This window comes from Bubalus bubalis, chromosome 4 (assembly GCF_019923935.1).
Source record: "Bubalus bubalis isolate 160015118507 breed Murrah chromosome 4, NDDB_SH_1, whole genome shotgun sequence".
NCBI lineage: Eukaryota > Metazoa > Chordata > Mammalia > Artiodactyla > Bovidae > Bubalus > Bubalus bubalis.
Genome location: NC_059160.1, coordinates 4,539,455 through 4,561,418, shown reverse-complemented (window position 1 = coordinate 4,561,418; position 21,964 = coordinate 4,539,455). Strand labels below are relative to the sequence as shown.

Here is a 21,964-nt window from a genome sequence, read left to right as displayed (position 1 = left end):
CTTCAGCAGCCGCAGTCACCGTAAGTAGATGGCGAATGTTCACAAAAGCCACGGGAGTTCAGGCCTTCCAAGCCCGGCGGCCTTCCACTCGGGATGGACTCCAGAGGCTGCAGCCTGTGCTCACTCCATGCCAGCCTCCCCGAGCTGGGCGGCCGCAACCTGTGCCCTCATGGCTCCAGGTTCCGGCCCTGTGTCCTGGGCTCCAGGAGCACCCCAGGGCCCACTGATCTGAGCAGCGTAGCCTGTCTCCTCCTAGCCCCCTCTTTCTCACCCGTCTCTCCACATCCCCCCTCCTGGTTCTGGTCTGGCCCCCCACTCCATTGTGGCTCAGATGGTAAAGCGTCTGCCTGCAATGCGGGAGACTCGGGTTCGATCCCTGGGTTGGGCAGATCCCCTGGAGGAGGAAATGGCTACCCACTCCAGTACTCTTCCCTGGAGAGTCCCATGGACAGAGCCTGGTGGGCTACATACAGTCCATGGGGTCGCGAAGAGTCAGACATGACTGAGCGACTTTCACCTTCTCTTCTTCTTTCTCTCCATCCTTCTTTATCCATCTTGGCTGTTCCTTCCAGCTTTCCCTCTCTCACAGCCAAGCGCAGCCAGAACCATGCTCTTGGACAACTTGAAAAGTATTATTTTTTCTTTTCTATTCCCATACAAAGCTCTGTTTCTTTTCTCGTACATCCTTTTTTCCTTTTTTTTTTAAAACACAACCTTCCAGATCCAGCCAACCACAGTCAGGCACGGGGGTGAGTGGGGGATGGGGCTTGGACCAGCCTGAGTGGGCTCCCCCACCCCCGAAGGGTTCAGTTCGGAGCCCGAGGCAAACCCACCACTGGCCCCCCGGCCTCTGGAAGCGCGGCTGGCATCCGCGCCCCTCGCCCCCAGGAAGGCGTCTTCTTCTCAAACAGTTCGGAACAACCCGAAAACGGCCTCAGAGTTGTGCTGCCAGGAAAAGAAAAAAAAGTCTGAAATAAAAAAAATGATGGCTCCCTTAAGAGCACACCACTGTGAACACCAGAATTAACAGCAACATTAAATCAAACCTCATGCATTATGCAGAAAGGTTTACCGTGCGGAGCACAGTTGTGAAATATATGTTTCAAATTTTCTGACGCCGAGAGGTGGCCCCGAGACGCTCTCCCGTGGCTGCTTTGATAGCAGCCTCCCTTTCACAAGTGATAATCGTGGAATCCCAGCGCCAGCGCCGCGTGGTCCTGTCACCCTTCCCTTGTATCAAAGCACCATTTCCACAGCAAGAGAAAACAATTATGGTGATAATGTGTTGCAGACCCAGGCAGCACGTACCAGCCTGAAACAATGAAACGTGATGCCGGAATGAGGGCCCCAGAGTGTTTCTATTGACGAGAACGTGTGAGATGAATTGCCCAAACATTCACTTTTGCAGAAATGACAGAGATTTTAAGTGACTCCAGAGATTAGGCAGGCTGCCCAGGACTTGTAGCTGACATCTACCAGGAATGAATGAATCCTGCCCAGAGTAGAAGCGTCTGTAGGCAGAGCAAGTAGCTGGTCCATTCCAAGGAGCCCAGCAATGGGGGGCTGCATCGCGGGGGAGCAGGCACTGGGTTCCCCGATTCTGGTGCAGCTCAGACTCGCAGACCTGTGACCCTATAGGTGAGTCATGTTGCCCAGCAAGGGGGGTTCAAAGTGAGGAGGCTCAGCTTGGGTTTCTGTCCTCCACGTGGGAGTGTGGCTGGGGTAAGTTCTTGGAGCTTTTTCTCGTTTGCATAATGGGAAAAACAGTCTCCACCCTGCAGGTCTCTGTGTGCTTTGCAGCATCTGTTTTGTGCCAGGAGTAACAGTCTCACAATTATAGAGGTTGGGTGGTGAGGAGGGGGTACACTTCCTGCCTTCATGGGGCTTGCAGAAGAGCTGGGGAGAAAAGCAAATAAAAGCACAAAATATGCCTTTTTTATTTTTTAAATTATTTTTCATTTATATTTTTTCTTCCAATACCTTAAAACATTTATTTACTTATTTTTATTTTTCCATTTTTATTTATTTGGCTGCGCTGGGTCTTAGTTGTAGCAAGTGGGAGCTTTAGTTGTAGCATGGGAACTCTCAGTTATGGCTTGTGGGGTCTAATTCCCTGACCAGGGATCGAACCGGGGCCCCTGGCGTTGGAAGCTCAAGGCATCAGCCACTGTACCACCAAGGAAGTCCCCAGATACGTCTTTGTAGAGCTACCACAGTATGAACAGGACTCAGGCAGGTGCAGGAGAGAGGTGGGAGACGGGACGGTCCTGGCAGCTCCCAGGCTTGAGCGATTTGGGCCCCGAAGTGGGATCCTCCCCAGATATAGACGGGATGGAAGAGGCAGGGCAATCCCTGCTGTTGGTTTGATAACAAAAAGCTTTCCTGTTTTGTTATCAGAAAAATAATTGCTGAGGGGAAAAAAAATCACGGACAGAAAGAAAGTGCAAACAAAGGCACTGAGCATGATTTAAAATTTTACCACCCGCGGAGAAGCACTGTTAATATTTTGAGGAATTGGCACTTTGCTACACTGCTGGTAGAGATGTAAATTGGTACAATCACAATTTAGCAAGCTGGTGAAGTTAAAGCTGATCCAGCAATTGTGACTCGAGAGACATAAACCAAAAAGGGAGGTACGGAGCAATTACTGCAGGGTTGTCGTCAGAGCAGACAATCAGATGCGACCTGAGTGTGTCCATCAATAGAAGAAAAGGCAGATGAAGGAGAGTGACTTCCATGAGAGTGAACAGTGTCCTGCAGGAAAAATGAATGAATTGGATCTGTACGTTTCCATGTGACTGAATCTCTGAGGATTATGCGGAGACGAGGAGAAGTTGCAGGATGATAAATACAGGGTGCTATGGCTTGTGTAAAGCTTTAAAACGCCCCAATCCTATATAGTTTATGAATCGAAAATATTACACGTCTGGAACAATATCCAGAAGGCATTTTCAAATTTTATTTAAGTTTTGACTGCACTGGGTCTCTGTTGCTGGGCTCAGGCTCTCTCTAGTCGTGGCGAGTGGGGTCTACTAGTCTCTAGCTGTGGGGCACAGGCTTCTCACTGCGGTGGCTTCTCTTGTTTTCGAGCACAGGCTCTAATGCGTGTGGGGTTCTATAGCTGCAGCGCGTGTGGGATCTTCCCAGAGCAGGGATCAAACTGGTGTGCCCTGCATTGGCAGGCGGATTCTTAACCACTGGACCACAAGAGAAGTCCCAGAAGGAATTTTTTAAAAAATTGAGTAGGAAGGTGGTCTTTAACTTTTACTTTGGTTTAAGTTTTTCTAAGGGGCTTCCCAGGTGGCTTAGCGGTAAAGAATCCACCTGCCGAAGCAGGAGACGCAAGAGACAAGGGTTCGATCCTTGTTTCGGGAAGATCCCCAGGAAGAGGACATGGGGACCCACTCCAGCATCCTTGCCTGGAAAATCTCCATGGACAGAGGAACCTGGCAGGCTACAGTCCATGGAGTCACAGAGAGCTGGACACGACTGAGCTACTGAGCACACACATACATACAAGTTTTTCTAAGGACTCTTAGTGTAAATAAGTGCTCTGCTTCCAGTATGGCTGAATAACTCGCTTGGGACTTGACTTTTCCACAGCATCTGTAAACGCTAGACAAAATACAGAAGAACACAGGAAAGCAGACAGAAGATCAACAATGGGCAGGCCCTGGAGAACGAGTGAGGACGGGCTGGAGGGAGGGCCACACCTGGAGAGGGACTGCCCGGGACGAGCGACCTTTGCCCTTTACGTGCTTTAATCTGATCTGGGCCAAAGTCGGCAATTCCGTTACAATGGCTACATGGACAACAGGAACCAGGAGTCTTTTTGGCTTAAAGAGCAGAGGATAGAGTTTGGAACAGTCACTGGAAGGTGGGTAGGGAATTCTGGACAGGAGAGAGCCAGACAGGGAGAGTCTATATTTTGACCATTTAAACTCTGGTTAAAGTTCTGCCTGATCGCTGAGTCACAAATGTAGGATAGACACCAGCTAATGCTAAAAGAACTGAACTAGGGTTTGAGCCACCAACTGAGTTTGCAGTCAGGGCCCAGTTCAGTGCCTGCTAAAGCAAGCAAAAGCCAGCACTCTTCAAAGGACTGTAACAGAACGCAGGGTCTCTACAACATAATATCCACAACATCCAAGATGTAATTAAAAATTATTCATCATACAAAGAAACAGGAAAATGCAATCCAGTCTAAAATAATCAATGATGTGTGCAGGGTAAGTCATTTCAATCATGTCTGACTCTTTGTGACCCCATGAACTGTAGCCCACCAATCTCCTCTGTTCAAGGGATTCTCCAGGAAAGAATGCCTGAGTGGGTTGCCATACCCTCTTCCAGGGGATCTTCTGACCCAGGGATCGAACCCATGTCTCTTATGTCTCCTGCATTGGCAGGTGGGTTCTTTACCACTAGCACCACCTTGAAAAACAATCAATGGAGACCAACCTTAAAATAATGCAGGTGTTGAAAATAGCAGTCAAGGATGTTCAGTTCAGTTAGTTCAGTCGCTCAGTCGTGTCCGACTCTTTACGACCCCATGAATCGCAGCACGCCAGGCCTCCCTGTCCATCACCAACCCCCGGAGTTCACTGAGACTCACGTCCATCGAGTCAGTGATGCCATCCAGCCATCTCATCCTCTGTCGTCCCCTTCTCCTCCTGCCCCCAATCCCTCCCAGCATCAGAGACTTTTCCAATGAGTCAACTCTTCGCATGAGGTGGCCAAAGTACTGGAGTTTCAGCTTTAGCTTCATTCCTTCCAAAGAAATCCCAGGGCTGATCTCCTTCAGAATGGACTGGTTGGATCTCCTTGCAGTCCAAGAGACTCTCAAGAGTCTTCTCCAACACCACAGTTCAAAAGCATCAATTCTTTGGCGCTCAGCCTTCTTCACAGTCCAACTCTCACATCCATACAGAGCAGCTATTATACACACCCTTGAGTTCATAAAGGAAAATATGCTTCAAGTAAATGAAAAGAGAGGAAATCACACTGAAGAACAAAAATAGAAACCTTTAAAAACAGGGAAATTCTGTAAGAGTGAAATACAGTATTTAAAACTATTTTTTACAAACAGAAAAGAAAAAGAAGCCCATTGGTGATGTTTAACAGGAGAATGGAGATGATAATACAGGAACTTTTATTATTTTCTTGAGGAACTTCCCTGGCTGTCCAGTGGTTAGAACTCTGTGCCTCCTCTGCAGGGGGTGCAGGTTCTATCCCTGGTTGGGGAACCAGGATCCCGCATGCCACGTAGCAAGGTCAGGAAATAAACGTGAAGTCAGTGACCGTGGATTTGGAAGTGACGCACACAGTGATTCTCCGGGGCTGATGTGAGCTGCTCTGACGCCAGTGCCATGCTCCTAGAGGTGGCCCACCCCAGGCTGCCCCGCCCCTCCTCCCCCTCCCCCCGCTTTCTGGGCAATGCCTCCACCTCGAGGAGCCCAGCAGTGGAGGTGGTGGGGACCCCTCCTCCTTCTGACTTAACCCCGGGGGGCGGGGGCAGCTGGGGGTGGAAGCACCGCCACACACGCCCTCCTGGGGCCAGCCCTCCCCTGCCTGGCTTCCCGATCCCGCAGGGACCTGCCTGATGCTGCTGGAACCAATGGGTCTCTGCCACTCGATGACAACAGGGACCCGATCAGAGCTGCCTGTGGGTAGGTGGGAGTCAAAACCAGGAATTCTTGGAGTGGGTGCTGGGGCCTCTCTCTGCGGCCTGGTGTGGGGTCCTCCCGGGGGACCAGAGGCAGGGGGTGGGGGTAGGGTGAGCAGCAGCTGCCCGAAGCAGGACAGGCTGAGGCTGGGGTGGCCCAGCAGGGTGGTCTCACAGTCTCAGATTGCAGCCACCTCCTGCTCAGACTTCTCCCTGGGGTGTACTTGGGGAGCCCCCCAGTCACACCTTGAGCTGCTGCACAGGGGAGGGCAGGACATCGAGGTGAGGACCAGGAACCCCCGAGTAGCATCACCAGACCCTGCAGGCGCTGTTCTCGGGGAGCCCCAGGGGGTCTGGGAGATGGGTGGGGGCACAGCAGAGTCTAGTTTAAGGAGTGCTGCCCACCACCATGGGACCCGCAGTCTGGGGTGAAAGTGCGGGGAGGGGCAGCGTGTGGTCAGGGACGCTCGGCCAGCCTGTGCCCCTTCATCTGTCTCCTCACGCTCGGTGGAGTCACCTGGGGGCCAGGTCACCATCTGCAGCCCCCGACTGGCCAGCTAGCCAGGTCCGGAGTGCACGTGCCTGCGACTAGGTTGGAGCGGCTCCCAGCCATCCACACGGGCCCCACGTGACCAGTGTCTAGCATCCAGAGAGGCAGAGCGTCCAGGAACCACGGACTGGGATAAAGCTACCTGCTGGCCATGTGACCTGGGTGTGTCCCCCTTCAGGTCCTGGCGCTTCAAGTCCCCTGGGAGGGGCTGACGTGTCAGAGCAGGTCCCAGGAAGGAGGCAGGTGGGCTGGGCACACAGCTGGCCATCAGGGAACGGGGTCTTGGGCAGGACACCACTACGTGGGCTGTGCGGGGGTAGATGAAGCCAGGGGGCAGTCCTGCGTGGTCCTGCAGGGAGAAACCTCCAAGAAGCAGATCTCAGAGGACCCGTGGAAGGTGTCTGTTATGGGCTGTGTCCCCCACAAAAGACGCTGAAGTCCCTAGCCCCCCAGTATCTGTGAACGTGATCTGATTCGGAAGTAGGATGACACAGTTTATGTGTGACCACTGGGGAGATCCCAGCACAGACACACGGAAAGCCGGGAGGTGGGACGAGGCCCGTGGGAACGCAGGAGGAGTGGGGACCACACACACGGACCCACCCGCAGTGTTCAGTGATTACCAAAAGCACAGCCAAAGCGGTCTGACCAGTCGGCCCGGGCAGGGGAGCGGGTGGGGGTGGGGAGCAGGAGGCGCTGGCCGCAGCAGACCCCACTGGGGACTCCAGGGGACAGTCACTTTGTCCTCCACCCCGTTCTCTGGCCACAGCTGACTGTCCGTCGATGGGCTCCTCACCCAGCTGGACCAACCAGAGGCCTCTACATCACATCTGGAGCAAGGATGCAGGCGATCTGGCTTCCCAGTGTGACTAAGACCCAGGGCAGTTGTGGGACCCTGGGGCCATGCTGCCCAGGAGGCAGAGACGGGTCCTGTGGATCCTGAGAGGAGGAGGAGGGGGAGGAGGGAGGGAACAGTGTGCACGTGGCCCCTGGCTCCACACAAAGCCTGCTCTGGGCTTCTGTTACTTGCGATTGTCAATCCTGGCCCTAAAAGGGGGGCCTGCACCCCCCGGGGTTAGGCAATCTGTGCGTGGTAGCCCCGCCCAGGGTTCTCTCTTCCCTCCTTCCCTTGAGGTGGGCTGAGGGCAGGACCCTGACCTTTACCCCCTCCAATCCCCACCTCCCTGCCCCCCGACCCCGTGCTCCCCGAGGCCTCTCTGTTGAAAGCAAGGAAACAAACCACAGGGCTCTGAAACCATCCATCGAGTTTAATGCATCGTACAGAAGGAAACTACATCGGCGTATTCAAGACAAACACTGTTTCTCTATCCTCACTAGCCATCGGACGGCCCTCCCTGGTCCAAAAAAAAACTAAGTCTCAAGACACATCGGCAGCTACCCCTCCCGGGTCCAACCTTTCACATCCTCCCATTAACAATTTTTTCAAAAACAGAATTCAATCCATCCGAGAAGAAAAACCAACCAACTGAAAAAAAAAAAAAAAAAAAAGGAACCTGAAGACATTTACATCGCAAGCCACGCGGTAATGCATAATTGGCATCTCGAGTAACCAATATATAAGATGTGTGTCTCACAGTTCACTTTGTTCATCAATAAAAGAATATAAAAATCTTGTTCAGCCCAGTGTTAAGTGTATCAAAATAGATCTGTATCGTACAGCACAGTTTCTCCCGGAGTCGTGGAAATGACAGGAGGGACCGTTGGCGGGCTGTGTGGGGCGCCGGCCAGCCTCCTTGCTGCGCACCCGGCATATGCGTGCGTGCGTGCGTGTCTGGGGCCACGTGTGCACACGCACACGTGTGCACTGCGATCGGCACCGTGTGATATGCTGGGGGTGGGAGCCCCGTGGCTCCCAGATGCTCATCCTGTTGTGCTAAGTTCTAAGTCCCTCGGGGACTGGAGAAGCCATAAGGCTTGACAAGCCTGCACAGCCCACCCCAGACGCAGGAGCCCTTTGATGACGGCGGGTGCCCTCCCTCCGCTTTTGGGGAGACTGCAAGAAGAGGGACCCCCCCAGTCTCCCGAGGCCACTGGTCTCTCCCTCCCCACTCCCCCCACTTCTTAAAAGCCGCTCTGGGCCCCTCCGGTTTGGCAGCCTCCCCCTCCGCCCAAGGGGGCTCCCGTTCATCCCTGGCAGCGGAGACCCCGGTGAGCGGGAAGCAAAGTCACCAAGTCCCCTTCACATTAAATTATCTCACAATAAAAACGCCATACAAAAATGTAAAGTTATTTTTTTGGCATAGTGTCTGTACTGGCAAGAAAAGAGGAATGGGATATCTTATCGGCTCTTCGAAAGGAGAAAAGAAAAGGCTTCGGTCGTTAAGTTGAACGAGTCAACCTCAGGTGGAAAACCTGCCAAACGCCTCCCCAGCATGGCTGCAGCTCCATCTCGCCCAGAAACTCTGTGATAAAAAGACACCAAGGGCAAGATGAATCCAGAAAGTGAGCAGAGGCAGGGAGGAGGCGTGCAGCAAGGGTGCCCCCCGAGGTCAGGGGCCAGACAGAGGCCCGGCCGACAGCAGCGTCCGACCCCTCGGGAGCATCCTTCAAGTTAAACAGCTGCGATTCTGAACGCTAGGAACACTGATGATGGGGGCCGGGCGTCTGGAACGCCTGGTGCGCCTGGCGGCCCCGTGAGGGCAGGCGGGCGGGCGGCGGAGTCTACCTAGGTTTGCTACCCACCTCTCGCTCCAACTAGCTCTACTACTCAGCTACGTCGTGTCCTCGGCTCCCCTCCCACAAGCACGTAGGGCGCCTCGGCCCTTCTGTCGGGCGTGGGGCTGACTCGAGGCTGAGGAGACAGCTGTGCCCAGAAACCTGAGGCCTGGACAAGCCCCCCAGCGGCGGGGAGCTGACTCTGCGCCCCCAGCTGGATTCCGGGCGTCCTGTCTGACCAGAAGCGGGCAGGACTCCATCCCCAGAGTCCTGGCTCTGGGACTCTCATTCAGCTCCTCCTCCCTTCTTTCCTGTCTCTGTCTGGTTTTAGGTTTGACTGAAATTCATAGTGTGTATGAATTAAGGCTGACAGAACCCGCAGGTCTTGCAAGCAGGGTCCCAGTGACTTTCCGCGGGTGTGAAGACGGGTCCCTTGGGGGTCAGTTGTGCCCCTGGGGGTGCTGGAGGGCAGAGTGCATGGCTGCTGTTGAGGGCTTGGTCCAGGGCCCTGCCAGCAGTGGGGCGGGGCTGGTGGTCGTCATGGTGACCTGGAGCATCTGATCACCCTGTATCAGTCTAAGGAGGGCCCGCAGGCGGTCCAAGGATGACTGGGTGCCCCTCTGCCGGGCCAGCAGGCTTGTCTTGAGCTCCAGGCATTTCTGTTCAGGGAAAGTGTCAGAGAGAACGGTCTCAGCATTTAGCAATGCATGCCTCCCGGGGCAGCCCCTTCTCCCAAAGTCCCTCCCTTCCCTCGCAGAGGCTGAAAGAAAGGAAGAGGGCCTCACACACCAGCTAGAAGCAAAAAACGGAATCCAATGGCAGTCAGATCCACAGAAGAAGTTGGTTTAGGATTCAGGGCTGGAACTGGTGTGTGTGCAGGGATGTGGGAGTGTGCTCCCTGTGTCTGGGGGGCTTCCAGCTGACCACACCATCCCCGCCTCCTGCTGGAGGAAGCTCGGAGCCTGCTCTGGCTCGGCTGCAGCCCCCAGAAAGACCTTGAGCTTGTTGGCCAGGTCTTTGCTCTTTCTCTTGCCTGCTGTGTTCACGGCTTTTTCTAGCCCTTTAGGTTTCATGGCATCACAGTACAGTGGTTAAGCACTGAGGCCTCAAGTTAGAGTTTGAATCATTTGCTGCTTGGGCAAATAACTTCAACTTCCTGAGACTATGTCCAAAACTCCAAGATGGGAATAATCACAGGGCCTCTTCACAGAGTTATTGAGCGGATTAAATGAAATACAACATGTAAGAAGTTTTTACCAGGGCCTGACACTGCCGTCACCATCATCGACAGCAAATTCATCACCATCACCACCAGCATCACCAGCATCACCACCTGTTGCCACCACTCTACAGAGAAGAAACCATCATGCTCCCTTTATACAAGAAGAAACTGAGGTTCAGAGATAGGGCCTTGCTGAGGTCACAGAGCTGAGAAGGAGCAGTCAGATGTCCCGCGCCTTGATAACTATGTGTCTTCTGAGTCACAGAGCTGCCCTCTCCACCTGCTGACTCCCTGAACGATGCTGGTGAGTCTGCCCTCTTCTGGGGCCTCAGTAACCGGACAGTAACACTTTGATCTGCACTATCCCGTGGTCCCCCGGGCAGACCCCGCCCGCCCTGCAGACCTTCACGGCCGAGGCCAGGCGCCGGTCTCGCTCCTCCAGTTGCTGGCGCTCGCTCTGCAGCTCACTGCCCCTCTGCAGCAGCTTCTGCTTCTCCTCTTCTTTGACTAGGAAAGAGGAAGGACTAGGAAAGGGCCTGGGTCCCAGGCCCCACCGGGAATGGCAGGTAAGCCGGGGCTGGGCCGTGGCTGAGCAGGAGAGGCAAGAAGAATCCTAGGTCCATCCCTAGGGGTCACTCTGGCCACATCCTCCTGCAGGAGCCAGAGGCTCTTGCCAGATGCTCAGGGGCTGAAATTCCACCTCCGCAGTAACTGCCCTGCACTCAGGATTAGTCCCAGGCTCCCTCTTTTCAGAGCTTTGGATCAGAGCAGCCTCTGCTGGGCCCAAAGTGAGTCCAGCAGTCTGAGGGCGGGGTTGAACAGAAGGGCGTCTCTGCCCCTTCCCAGTTGCCCCGATGTCTCACCTGTCTTGTGGGTGACGTAGGAGTGCACGATGGCCAGCATCCCAGTCCAGGGCACACCTCCATCTTTCTTTAAGGCCTGGAGAGCAGATGGGGAACTGAGCCAGCAGGCAGCCCAGGGCCCGCCACGCTCCAGCTGAGGAACCTGGGGCTGGGGAACGGGGGCGACAGGGGCACGGGCACGAGTTCTCTGGGCTGCCACACCCCCTCTCCTCAGGTCCCCACAAAACCCGGTATGATGGGAACTCAATGTTTCCTAAAATAAAGAGGCTTCCTCATTGAAATAAAGAGGATTCCGCAATGATTTTACAAGTAACACATTCTATAGAAAAGTGTACTTTTAGAATAGCATTGAAACTTCCCACCATCCAGCCACATACAATATTAACACTTGCAAGTATTTTCACCCAGGTTTTCTATTCTGCACCCTGTTTTTCTCAGTCAAATGGCTGACGATCAAACTAAACAGCAGCTACAAAACCTGTTTTTATTTTATTTTTAGTTTTTGAAAACGTAACCCTACATAGTGAACAAGTCCCAAAGAATTCCAAATTCCTTGTTAAAAAAAATCATTTTCAGTGACCCCATAATATCTCACTGGGTAAAGTGCCGGAATCTATTTCACCAACTCTTTGTGGGGAAGCCAGGCTGTTCCTATTTTATTCCCTTTTATAAAGAAAAGCTGAGGGATTTCCTTCTGCACAGAACTTTACCTGTATTGAACTATTCCGTAGGTTCTACTCCTCAAAGCAAGACACCGGGTTTAAAAGGTGTACACATTTTTAAGGTAACGTCTAAGAGTGCTCATTTCACCACATCATTGCCAGAAGGGAATGTTATCATTTTTGCTAATTTGATGGTTTTTCATTTGCATGTTGCTATCAGTGAGAACTGGGCTTCCCTTGTGGCTCAGCTGGTGAAGAATCCGCCTGCGATGCAGGAGACCTGCTTTTGATCCCTGGGTTGGGAAGATCCTCTGGAGAAGGGAAAAGCTACCCACTCCAGTATCCTGACTTGGAGAATTCCACAGACTATATAGTCCATGGGGTCGCAAAGAGTCAGACACGAATGAATGACTTTCTAACGTGTTAACTGATGCTATTTTTTGTGGTTTGTGTTATTAGTACACTAAGTTGGAATCGCTAAATCAGCTGCAGAGGGACACCTCTGCTCGCTCTATACCCATGTCCTCAACCGACAGTGTCTGAGATGGCCACGACAGAGGCTGTGATTGGCATCTACTGGGTGAGGCCAGGGACACCACTGAACACCCTACAGGGCACAGGACAGCACCCCCCAACAGATTATCCTGTCCCAAAGGTCAGCTGTGCTGAGGTTGCAAAGCCTGGTTCTCTACCCAGCCCCTCTTCTTGCACCTCTGCCTCTCACCCCGCCCCAGCCTGGCCCTCCCCGTCTCTGCTCACGGTGGGGATGACCCAGGAAGCAGGGACGGTTTGAGCAGCCTCAGATGTTGTGCCCGGTGAGGGAGGGCCCTGCAGTTCAGGGAGGTGGTGAAGGTGAGGGTTGGGTCACCCACACACAGACACAGCCTCCCGTACCTTCTGCTGGCATTTGGGGCACACCCACACGCCCTTGGGTGCTGTCTTGAGGGGTGGGTCCAGGCAGCTGAGGTGGTAGGCCCCCGGGCACGTGCCGCACGGCTGCAGGTTGGCCCCTCGCTTGCAGGCAGCACAGAGCTCATCGTGGGTGATCTCGTTCTGGAAGAGACGGGACGGTGGGAGGCAGGTCAGCGGGCTGGGAGTAGGGGCGGGGGGCAGGCAGCTGCCACCCCGACCTGCCTGGGACCCAGCTCTTCTGCCAGGGTTTTCAGCAGCTCTGGGAGACAGGACTAAGCCCCGAGGACGGGGGATAATGAAGTGAGCGCGGGCCTGCAAACCAGGAGGCGGAGCATCCCGGTCTCCTGCCTCAAAGCCAAGGCCCCCCAAGGCCTATGGGCTCCATGTAGCAGGACTCAGGCTCAAGGCACCTCCTGTCCCCATGCCCCGGCTGGCCAGGCACAGAGTGGCTGCGGACAAACGCTACCCCCGCCGGCATGGACTTGCGACACCGCAGGGTTAGGGCTGCAAACAACACGGTCTAATGGAAATGTCATCACATGTTGCTTTTTAGTGGCTCAACTGTGGCATGAAGGGACTGGAAGTTTAGAATTAGGTCTGAAACTGAGTAAAGAAAAACACTGAATAAACTCTGAAGACGTGCCCACAAATAAGGTTGTGACCAGCAAGCACCCTGGGAAGCAGGGACGTAGTGTGTGCGAGCTGAGTGGGGTTTCATAGGGTCACAGAAATGTAGGTGTGTGGGGTGGGACCCTGAGACCCAAGTCCAGTCCCTAATGAGGTGGGGAATGAGGCCCAGAGAGGGCCAGCTCTGCCCAAGGTCACACCGTGAGGCCAGACAACCCCCTGGCACTCAGCATCAGCTGCTTCCACGTGGGCTGCCACGGCTCCAGGGGTCCCTGTTTCCGGAGGGCTCCTGCTTGAACTGTGGGCTGAGCCCCGTGGTGATGCCCGACTCTGTGGGGCATGCTGGAAAGTGGACTGGAGCTATACAAAGCCCTCAGCACCGAGGGTGGAGCCCAAGGCCCTCTGCTCCATCTCACAGCAGCAGGACACTGGAGCCCCGGCCCCTTGCCAGGAGTGACCCTACCTGGACTCTGTGGAAAGCATGTCCCACCCACCCAGGTGTGAAGACCAAGGGACACGTACCTTCCAGCAGGGGTCCTCATTGGCTAGCACAGGGAAGAAGGGCGGAGAACATGTTAGTGGCCATGGGAGCACCGAACAGGACTAGAGTCCACAAGGCCCAGGGTGTAAAGGAATGTTACAGGCCCTAGTGACTCCTGGGTCTTCACGAGGGGCTTGCTGGGAGTATCTCAGGTCCCAGTGACTCCTAGGTCCTCACCCTGGGCATGCTGGGAGTATCACAGGCCCTAGTGACTCCTGGGTCTTTACCAGGGGCTTGCTGGGAGTATCTCAGGCCCCAGTGACTCCTAGGTCCTCACCCTGGGCATGCTGGGAGTATCACAGGCCCTAGTGACTCCTGGGTCTTTACCAGGGGCTTGCTGGGAGTATCTCAGGTCCCAGTGACTCCTGGGTCCTCAACCCTGGGCATGCTGGGAGTATCACAGGCCCTAGTGACTCCTGGGTCTTCACCAGGGGCATGCTGGGAGTATCTCAGGTCCCAGTGACTCCTGGGTCCTCAACCCTGGGCATGCTGGGAGTATCACAGGCCCTAGTGACTCCTGGGTCTTCACCCAGGGCATGCTGGGAGTATCTTAGGCCCCAGTGACTCCTGGGTCCTCACCAGGGGCATGCTGGGAGTATCTCAGGTCCCAATGACTCTTGGGTCCTCACCAGGGACATAGGCCCCAGTGACTCCTGGGTCCTCAGGGCATGCTGGGAGTATCTCAGGCCCTGGTGATTCCTGGATCCTCACCAGGGGCATACTGGGAGTATCTCAGGCCCCACCGACTCCTGGGTCCTCCTCACTCAGGGCATCATGGAAGTAAACATCTCTGCCCTGGTCATGGCCAGAACCCATCAAAAAAGAGGCTCATCGTGGTCCCTAAGCTCGCTGAGGAACACGGCAGCAGCGAGCTGTCCAGTGGAGAAAACAGTGTTCCAGGGACCCTCAAAGTGGCTCACTGACAACTCATTTTCAACCCTAACCCACTCCCATTACAGTAAGGGGTGGCCGAGCACATAATCTAATGATCACAAAATAGCCTTCCTCCTAATTTCTGGAAATGATATAGTCTAGTGGGAAGAACAGCTCCTGCGTGTGCACCGCACTCGACATTACACAGAGCTGCCTCGTTCACCCTGCTGTCCCTGGCCCAGCTCTGAGAGGCTGGCACTGTCATGGGCCGGTTTTATACAGACCAGCACGCTGAGGCTCAGGGAGGTCATGTGACAGGTGAGGGCAGCGGTGCGCAGAGGGCCCAGGGAGCCATGACGTGCTGCCCACGGAGAGCAGCTGTCCGGCCGCGGCTGTGGACGGGGCAGGCCGGGTAGGCGGGCGGCGGCCAGCGGAGCGAGGTGTGGCCCACCCGGCCCCACAGCAGCCCTGCAGGAGAAGCGCTTACCTCTTGCTGTGAGGAACAGGGGTGTGTTGAGATAGTTGGATGCCAGTCGCTTCCTCTACAGAGACAGAAAACCAAACCGAATCACAGGGGGCCCTCCTCGGCTGACACAGACCCAGCCCAGGACTCACCCGGGACGGGGTCCCCACCTGGGCTCTGGACTCCAGCTGGACACCCGAGACCAGGGGCAGAAATGGGGACATGGGCATGGGGGAGGGGAGAGGCAGGTCAGCCAGGGCAAAAGCCAGCAAAGGCTCTGCCCGACAGGGCCATCTCGGCTCCTGTGGGCAAGCCTGCATCATTCAGGAAGGACGGCTAGTGGTGTCCAGGTGGGGCAAATCAGTAACAAAGTGGACGTCTGGCCATCCATCTGTCTGCCTCCTGAGTCTTCTTTCTCAGCAGCTTCTGGGCTCAGGTTGGGAAACGAGGCGTATTAGGGACTGGCTCCCCAAACCCCACTTCTTAGCGTGAGGTCCAGGAACCTGACAACAAAGAGTGACCCTTGGCTCATCACGTGTAAATGGAAGAAGTTTCCAGTACATTCCAAAAGGTGACTTTAGTCCTGGGCTTTACAGCTACAGGCCACGTGGCTTCAGACCCTGGTGGTCCAAGGTGGCTTTGGCTGTGGCAAGACGATGCCTGTAGACTTGAATGACGGGTTGTAAACCTGTCTCTCTCAACATGTTTGGGCCATCTTCAGGGTCTAGAGAGACCCTCGGAACTACATGTTGTCAGGGCTTAAGGTCACAGGGCTTTGCATCAGCTCCTGATTCGCTAATCAGGTCATTTCCGGTCAAGGCCACAGACTTCGGAGATGAGGGTATGGCCTGGCCCCCAGAGCAGGGGGCATGTCCATCGCGAGCACAACCAAGGGCCGGTGCCTGTCCTGTACAGAGGACACGCAGTTTCCGTGGCTGGAGCTGGAGCCAAGGAACAGCTTGGTGCCTCTCACAAATGGGGCACAGCGCTCGGGGCACAGAATGCTCAGAAAGTCAAGGGGGGAAGTGAGAGGGTGTGAACATGCCGTGTGCTCTGAGCGGGAGTCGGGAGGGTACCAGCGAGGACAGGCAGGTGGGCTGGGGAGCCAGCGACAGGGACACAGGGCGCTCTCCCCAAAGGGCACCCACAGGCGTCCCCTCCTGGTGAGGTCCAACTGGTGAGCCGCAGACCTGGGACAACTGGCTCCGACTCAAGAATTCCCCAGGGGGAAGCAAGCACACCATCTTCCTGTCCTCCTCTTTCAGGGGGCTGCCCAACTCCAGGGCCCTCATGAAACAGCTTCCCTTTCAGGGCAAGATTCCAGGGCGTTTTTCGCAGGAAAGCCCAGAGCATCTGCAGCCCCGGCAGACCTGGCTTCTGGGAGATGACATCTGGATTCAAGCCGAGAATTCTGAACTCTGATGTGCATGGGCAAGGCAATCCCGTTCTGGATTCAGTTCCTCCCTGGGAATGTAACGCTGGGAGGGGCTGGGTGCTCCCTGGGCTGCGTCCTTAAACGGCATGACTGGCGTTCAGGGACTCTCATCACCTCCTAGTAGCGCTGCAGCCGACCTTGGGTTGGGGGTGGGTAGTGTGTTGGATGGGATTTGGATGAAGGGGGCATTCCCTCCTTTGGAGTTAACCGTCACACCCTACTTGACCAGTTTCGGCTATCTGAGGGGAGTGTGCGCTGCCCACCATTAAGAAGCAGTCTTAGAGCTGGGGTGCCGCTACGTGAAAGGAACTGGGGCTCAGGGGGTTAGGGGGAGGGGAAGGTGGGCACGCCAGGCCAGGTCTCTCCTTGCTGGCCTCATGTCTCCACCCAGAGGGAACTCAGTGAAGTCACGGCCACTCCCTCTCCTCCTCCAGCCAACCCTCTCCCCAGCCTCGCTTGGCCCAGCCCCTCCCAGGCTTGAGTCAGGAGCTAGGGCTGAGCCCGCAGGGGTCCCAGGAGGACCAGGGCCCAGCACTGCCTGCGACCAGCCCTCATGCTGGATCACAGGGATGAAGAAGCAGGGAGCCGGCTGGGACCTGCATCCAGCCCCAGCCCCGGGGCAGCCCGCCTGAGAACCCGCTGACACGGCGGTCCTCTGCCTCACCAGATTCTGAACCCAGGAGGTCAGGGCTGTTCACTGTCACGCCCTGAGCTCTAATCAGGAGGGGCAGGTGAGGAGGCCGGCCCCACGGAGCCTCCCCTGACCCCTCGCCCCGTGTACGGGTGGCGGGCCCCTCACCTCTGTCTCCAGGAGGCCGCTGTAGGCAGGGTTGGCTGTGCTTCTCCGCTTTCGCTCCTGGCGTTTGCTCTGGATCTCTGGAAAGGTCCAGATGCAGAGGTTACAGGAGTCTTCCTGCCCTGGGAGCCCTGGACTCTTCCTCTACAAACCCTGGGCACTGCCTCCTGCACCGCAACCCCTCTGCCCAGCATCTGGCTGCAGAGTGGCCCTGAGTGGGCCGGGGGCCCCGGCATTGTTCGCTCTGAGGCAGGACACAGCTGCTGGCCTCAGGGTGAAGGACCGACTGGGCGGAGGGTGGGGGATACCCAGAGTCCAGGCACCTGCTCTCAGCACGGTCCCATGTACTATCCTCCAGCCTGGGGATGCCTCTCTTGGGACCTTAGGACAGCTGGTGCCTGATGGTCAGACTGTGGCCAGACTGAGCTTCAGAGTGAGGCTGAGGGCTCCTGGGAAGGCAGGTGCCTGCTCTGCTCAGCCAGCCCGGCCCTCAGGACAACAAACACGGTCCTCCCTATGGGGCCTGGCATGGTGAGCCTCCTGCAGTTCGAGAACTGGGTTTTCCCTCCCTTTTTCTTTCTCCCTTTTGCTTTGACTGCCAGGTGGGCCCTGTCTCTCCGTCTGTAGCTGTTTTGACATTATATCCTAGTCTTTGTTTCTCGGATCTGATTTCTTCTTTGAAACTGTCCCAATATTATTTGTGTTTCCCGTAAGGCACCTCAGACCCTCTGCAGAAGTTAGGATCCAAATAAACACAAATAAAAAAATATTTGGGTATCATGGGCAGGAGGGAGCAGAGTTTGCAAAATGAGGACTGTTTATACAAATTATAACAATCGCAAATGGATTCGCAGAGTGCTTTTAGCTCAGTTGCCATGACAACCCTGCGAAGTCCAAGTCCAAGGAAGTGGTTTTCCTCAAGTCGTAGATGAAGAAACTGAGGTTCCGAGTTGGGAAGAAGTTGGCCCAAGGTAGCCCAGCTCCAAGCAGCATGGCCAAGACTTGAACACCGGACTTCTGACATGACTGTTCGGGCCAGTTCTACCACCCCAGGCTGCCTCCACGGCTCCAAAGACAGAGCAGAAATGGCTCTCAAAGGCCGCCACGCACAGCCCGATTCCCTACACTCAAGTTCAAGCAGGAGGATTCAGACATGAACAGAACTCGTTCCAAGAAGGCAGGAGGGCCATGAGAGGAGGGGTGCTCGCATGGGACATCCCCACGGGGGTCAGGTCCATGTAGCAGTGTATCTGAGTGGCTGGACCATGCCCCTGTCCCTTCCCACCACCTACACCCCAGCTGCTGCCAGAGACCAAGTCAGACCCAGGGAACACAAGGGGAGGTGGCCGTGGAAAGGCCTGGACCCACCTCCAGGGCATGTTTGACTCAGCCGTGCATGGGGTGGTCTGGTCAAGGCCCTTCCCTCCCCCGGCTTCAGTGCTGTCCTGGAAACAACCTTCACCTGAGATGAGAGCTGGTCAGTGCCTCGGGCGCTGGGGTATTCAATTCACTCCCTCCCGTCCCTCAATTTTAAGGAGGAAGAGCAATCTAGCTTTCCTTCCTGAATCCAGGTCTCCCTGAGGTGCAGGGGTGTTCTCACTTTATAAAATGTCTTTAGCAGTGAGGCCGGAATCATGGAAAAACACTCTGGGTCACGAGTCAGGAGACATGGATGCCATCCTGGGCCTGATAGTGACTAGCTGTGTGACCTTGAGCAAGTGAATCAATGTCTCTGGCCTCCGCTTCCCCACACGTGCCACAAGACAGTTGGCTTTATGCTTTCTGCTGCTGCTGCTGCTGCTGCTAGGTCGCTTCAGTCGTGTCCGACTCTGTGCGACCCCATAGACGGCAGCCCACCAGGCTCCGCCATCCCTGGGATTCTCCAGGCAAGAACACTGGAGTGGGTTGCCATTTCCTTCTCCAATGCATGAAAGTGAAAAGTGAAAGTGAAGTCGCTCAGTTGTGTCCGACTCTTAGCGACCCCATGGACTGCAGCCCACCAGGCTCCGCCCTGAGATTCCATGACGATGCACAGAGCTCATCTGCAACTGCTCTCATCAGTAAAGTCAAACGGCATCCATAGTGTCACGATGATCTGTCTATTCAACGTGCTGGTTTCCACCGACCGGTCTGGGGGCAGACATGAGTCCACAGGTCAACTTGACAGAAGAGAAGGTGGCTGCTGCTCCTCTTCGTTCTATCCAACAATCCCAGGAGGAAGAGTTGGCTATTATCCCATTTTATAGATGGAGAAACTAAGGCCCAGAGGGGCTGGGTGACTTGCCCAAGCTTGAGCCGTCAGTCATGGCAGAGCTGGGCACCCCGATCTTATCACTTCACGGTGCTGCCTCCAACTGGGGGGCAGAGAACCCACAAAGTCCCTCCACTGACACACAGAGGGTTCTGTGCAGAATCAAGCCGGGAGAGTGGGTGGGCTCCTTGGTCTCAGTGATGACAACCAGGCACTCAGCACCGATCTCGTGGAAGGTGGGTCACATCTGACCAAGAATCTGAGACCCACTGCTTCTGTCTGATGCCAAGTCAGCCACCTGACCCACCCACCCGGCAGCCAGGCCCAGCCCCACCGCGAGGGTGCTCACCTTCCAAGTGCTCTGTCGTCACCAGGCCCAGCGCCACCATGAAGGCGATTTTCTGAGGAAAGGCAACAGAGAAGGGTTAACCCAGCTTTTCTATTTGGGGGTTTCCTTAGTTTTTTATCTAATGCTCTTTTGCTGTTCCAGGATCCCACAAGACGTGAGTCCTCCTGTCTCCTTAGCTCCTCTGGGTTGTGACGGTAATCACAAACTACAAATTTCCAGTTGTACGATAAATAATGTACAGCATCGTCACTAGAGCCAACGGTACCGTACCGTAAGTGTGAAGGCTGCTGAGAGCAGATTTGAAAAGTAAGTGTTCATCACACAAAAACAAATAACCATGGAGGTAACAATGGGTAACGTAACAATGGGTAACAGTGGACACGCTAACCGCAATTACTGTGGTGCCCCTGTTGCAAAATACACGCGTCTCAAATCACTATGCACCTTAGACCCACGCAAGGCTATATGCCAATGACATCTCGATAAAGCTGAAAAACGGTTTTAAAAACAAGGGGTGGTGACTTGGTTATTTCTGGTGAATTGTAGAAAGATCCTTCTAGCTGCAGGGAGGAACCATCTAGGGGCTGGGAGCCTGGGTAGAGGGGAGGCAGGGGCGAGGGCTGTGGCAGCAGGGGTGGCGGAGAGGGAAGGAGCATCTGTGTGCTTCGGTCTTGCCCAGACAGGTGGCCCAGCTGTGGCTGGGGGTGTGGCCTGGGCTAGGGCTGGGGGTGTGGCCTAGGGGGCTGGGGGTGTGGCCCAGGCAGTGGCTGGGGGTGTGGCCTAGGGGGGCTGGGGGTGTGGCCTAGGGGGCTGGGGCTGGGGGTGTGACCTGGGGTGTGGCCTGGGCTGGGGCTGGGGGTGTGGCCAGGGCTGGGGTTGAGCTGTGGCCAGGGCTGAGGCTATGTCTAGGGCTGGGGCTGTGGCCAGGGCTGGGGCCAGGCTGGAATGGGGCCAGGACTCCTACTCTAGCTGCCATTCCATGAGGCACTAATGTGAGAGTGCCTCAAACTAATGTGAGAGACTAATCTAGGAGTGACCAGCTTGGTCAGATGCTGCCCGAGGCCAGGGAAACGAATAGCACAGAAAAGGCCAGGCTCTGTCCTGAAGAAGCCAGGGACTCTGAGACAGGATGGAATCCGCCGAGCCTGGGGCAGAAGCCAGGCGTCCAGGGTCTGTCCCGGCTGAGCGCACAGCCCGGTGACCGTGGACACGCCGACCTCTCTGAGCCCGTCTCCTCGTCTGTCCAGTGAACGCTGTCGTTTCTGCCCCATCCACTTTGCAGAGCGGCTGGGAGGATGTGGGCGAGCAGGGGAGGAAGCGCAGTTACTGGTGGAGGGTCGCTCGGCAGGGAAGCGGGGTGTTACTGCCCCGGGTCCCTTCGATGCCTTGTGAGGGTGCTGTCGCATCGTGTTCCTGAGCCCAGCTCATCTCACAGGCAGCCATGGGCTCCAAAGAAAGTGTGCATGCGGGTGTACAGACACTGGTACCTCAACAGCCACTGCCCCGGAAGCCACCACGCAGCGGTGCCTTACCAGCCCGTCGGTGTCTCTTTAGCCCCAATCCACGCCCACCCCCGGCCCCCTGAGTCCGTGACTGGTGCATCTGGGCACATTTCTGGGGCAGCTGCTGCTCTGGTCTCCAGCACTCTTGACTTAGGTTCTTCACAAACAGGTTCAAAGGCCACTGGGAAGCCTGCGTCTATGCAACACAACAGCTCCCAGCCTTCTTCTAAAAGCAACTTTAATAAGGATTTTTACACCAGGACGTGTTGTAATTGCAAGTTCTATTTAAGTCATTACATGTATTTACGCTAATTATGTAGTTAGATGTAATTATACTAATTGTATAAATGCACAATAATTGACGAAGATATACTTTGAAAGAACAAAGAGAAGCCACCCAGAAAACCTTCCTGAATATTAAGGGTGCAGAGAACCCCATCGGAGGACAGAAGGGTGCTCATGGGAGCTTGAGCTGTGAGCTGGCCCCTCAGCCCCACCTCGCATACAGTGGGTGCTCATTCATTACCACCAAATACAATGGACTGTCTCTCTTGAGACAAGATTGGGCCTGAAGCCACAG

At 55.3% G+C, this 21,964-nt stretch overlaps 1 protein-coding gene across 3 annotated transcripts in view; it reads right to left on the bottom strand.

Moving 5' to 3' along the window:
• Positions 1-7,460: 7,460 nt before the first annotated feature.
• PHF21B (PHD finger protein 21B) overlaps positions 7,461-21,964 on the bottom strand; it is an 85,998-nt gene continuing 71,494 nt past the window's right edge. For all 3 annotated transcript variants that reach the window (XM_025282702.3, XM_044940777.2, XM_044940775.2), the window contains 8 exons: positions 19,883-19,934; positions 17,286-17,362; positions 15,076-15,130; positions 13,697-13,719; positions 12,530-12,688; positions 10,974-11,049; positions 10,514-10,617; positions 7,461-9,547 (listed from right to left, as the gene is read on the bottom strand). In XM_025282702.3, coding sequence (XP_025138487.3) covers positions 9,329-9,547; positions 10,514-10,617; positions 10,974-11,049; positions 12,530-12,688; positions 13,697-13,719; positions 15,076-15,130; positions 17,286-17,362; positions 19,883-19,934 — 765 coding nt within the window. In that variant the 3' untranslated portion in view covers positions 7,461-9,328. The remainder of the gene's footprint in view (positions 9,548-10,513; positions 10,618-10,973; positions 11,050-12,529; positions 12,689-13,696; positions 13,720-15,075; positions 15,131-17,285; positions 17,363-19,882; positions 19,935-21,964) is intronic.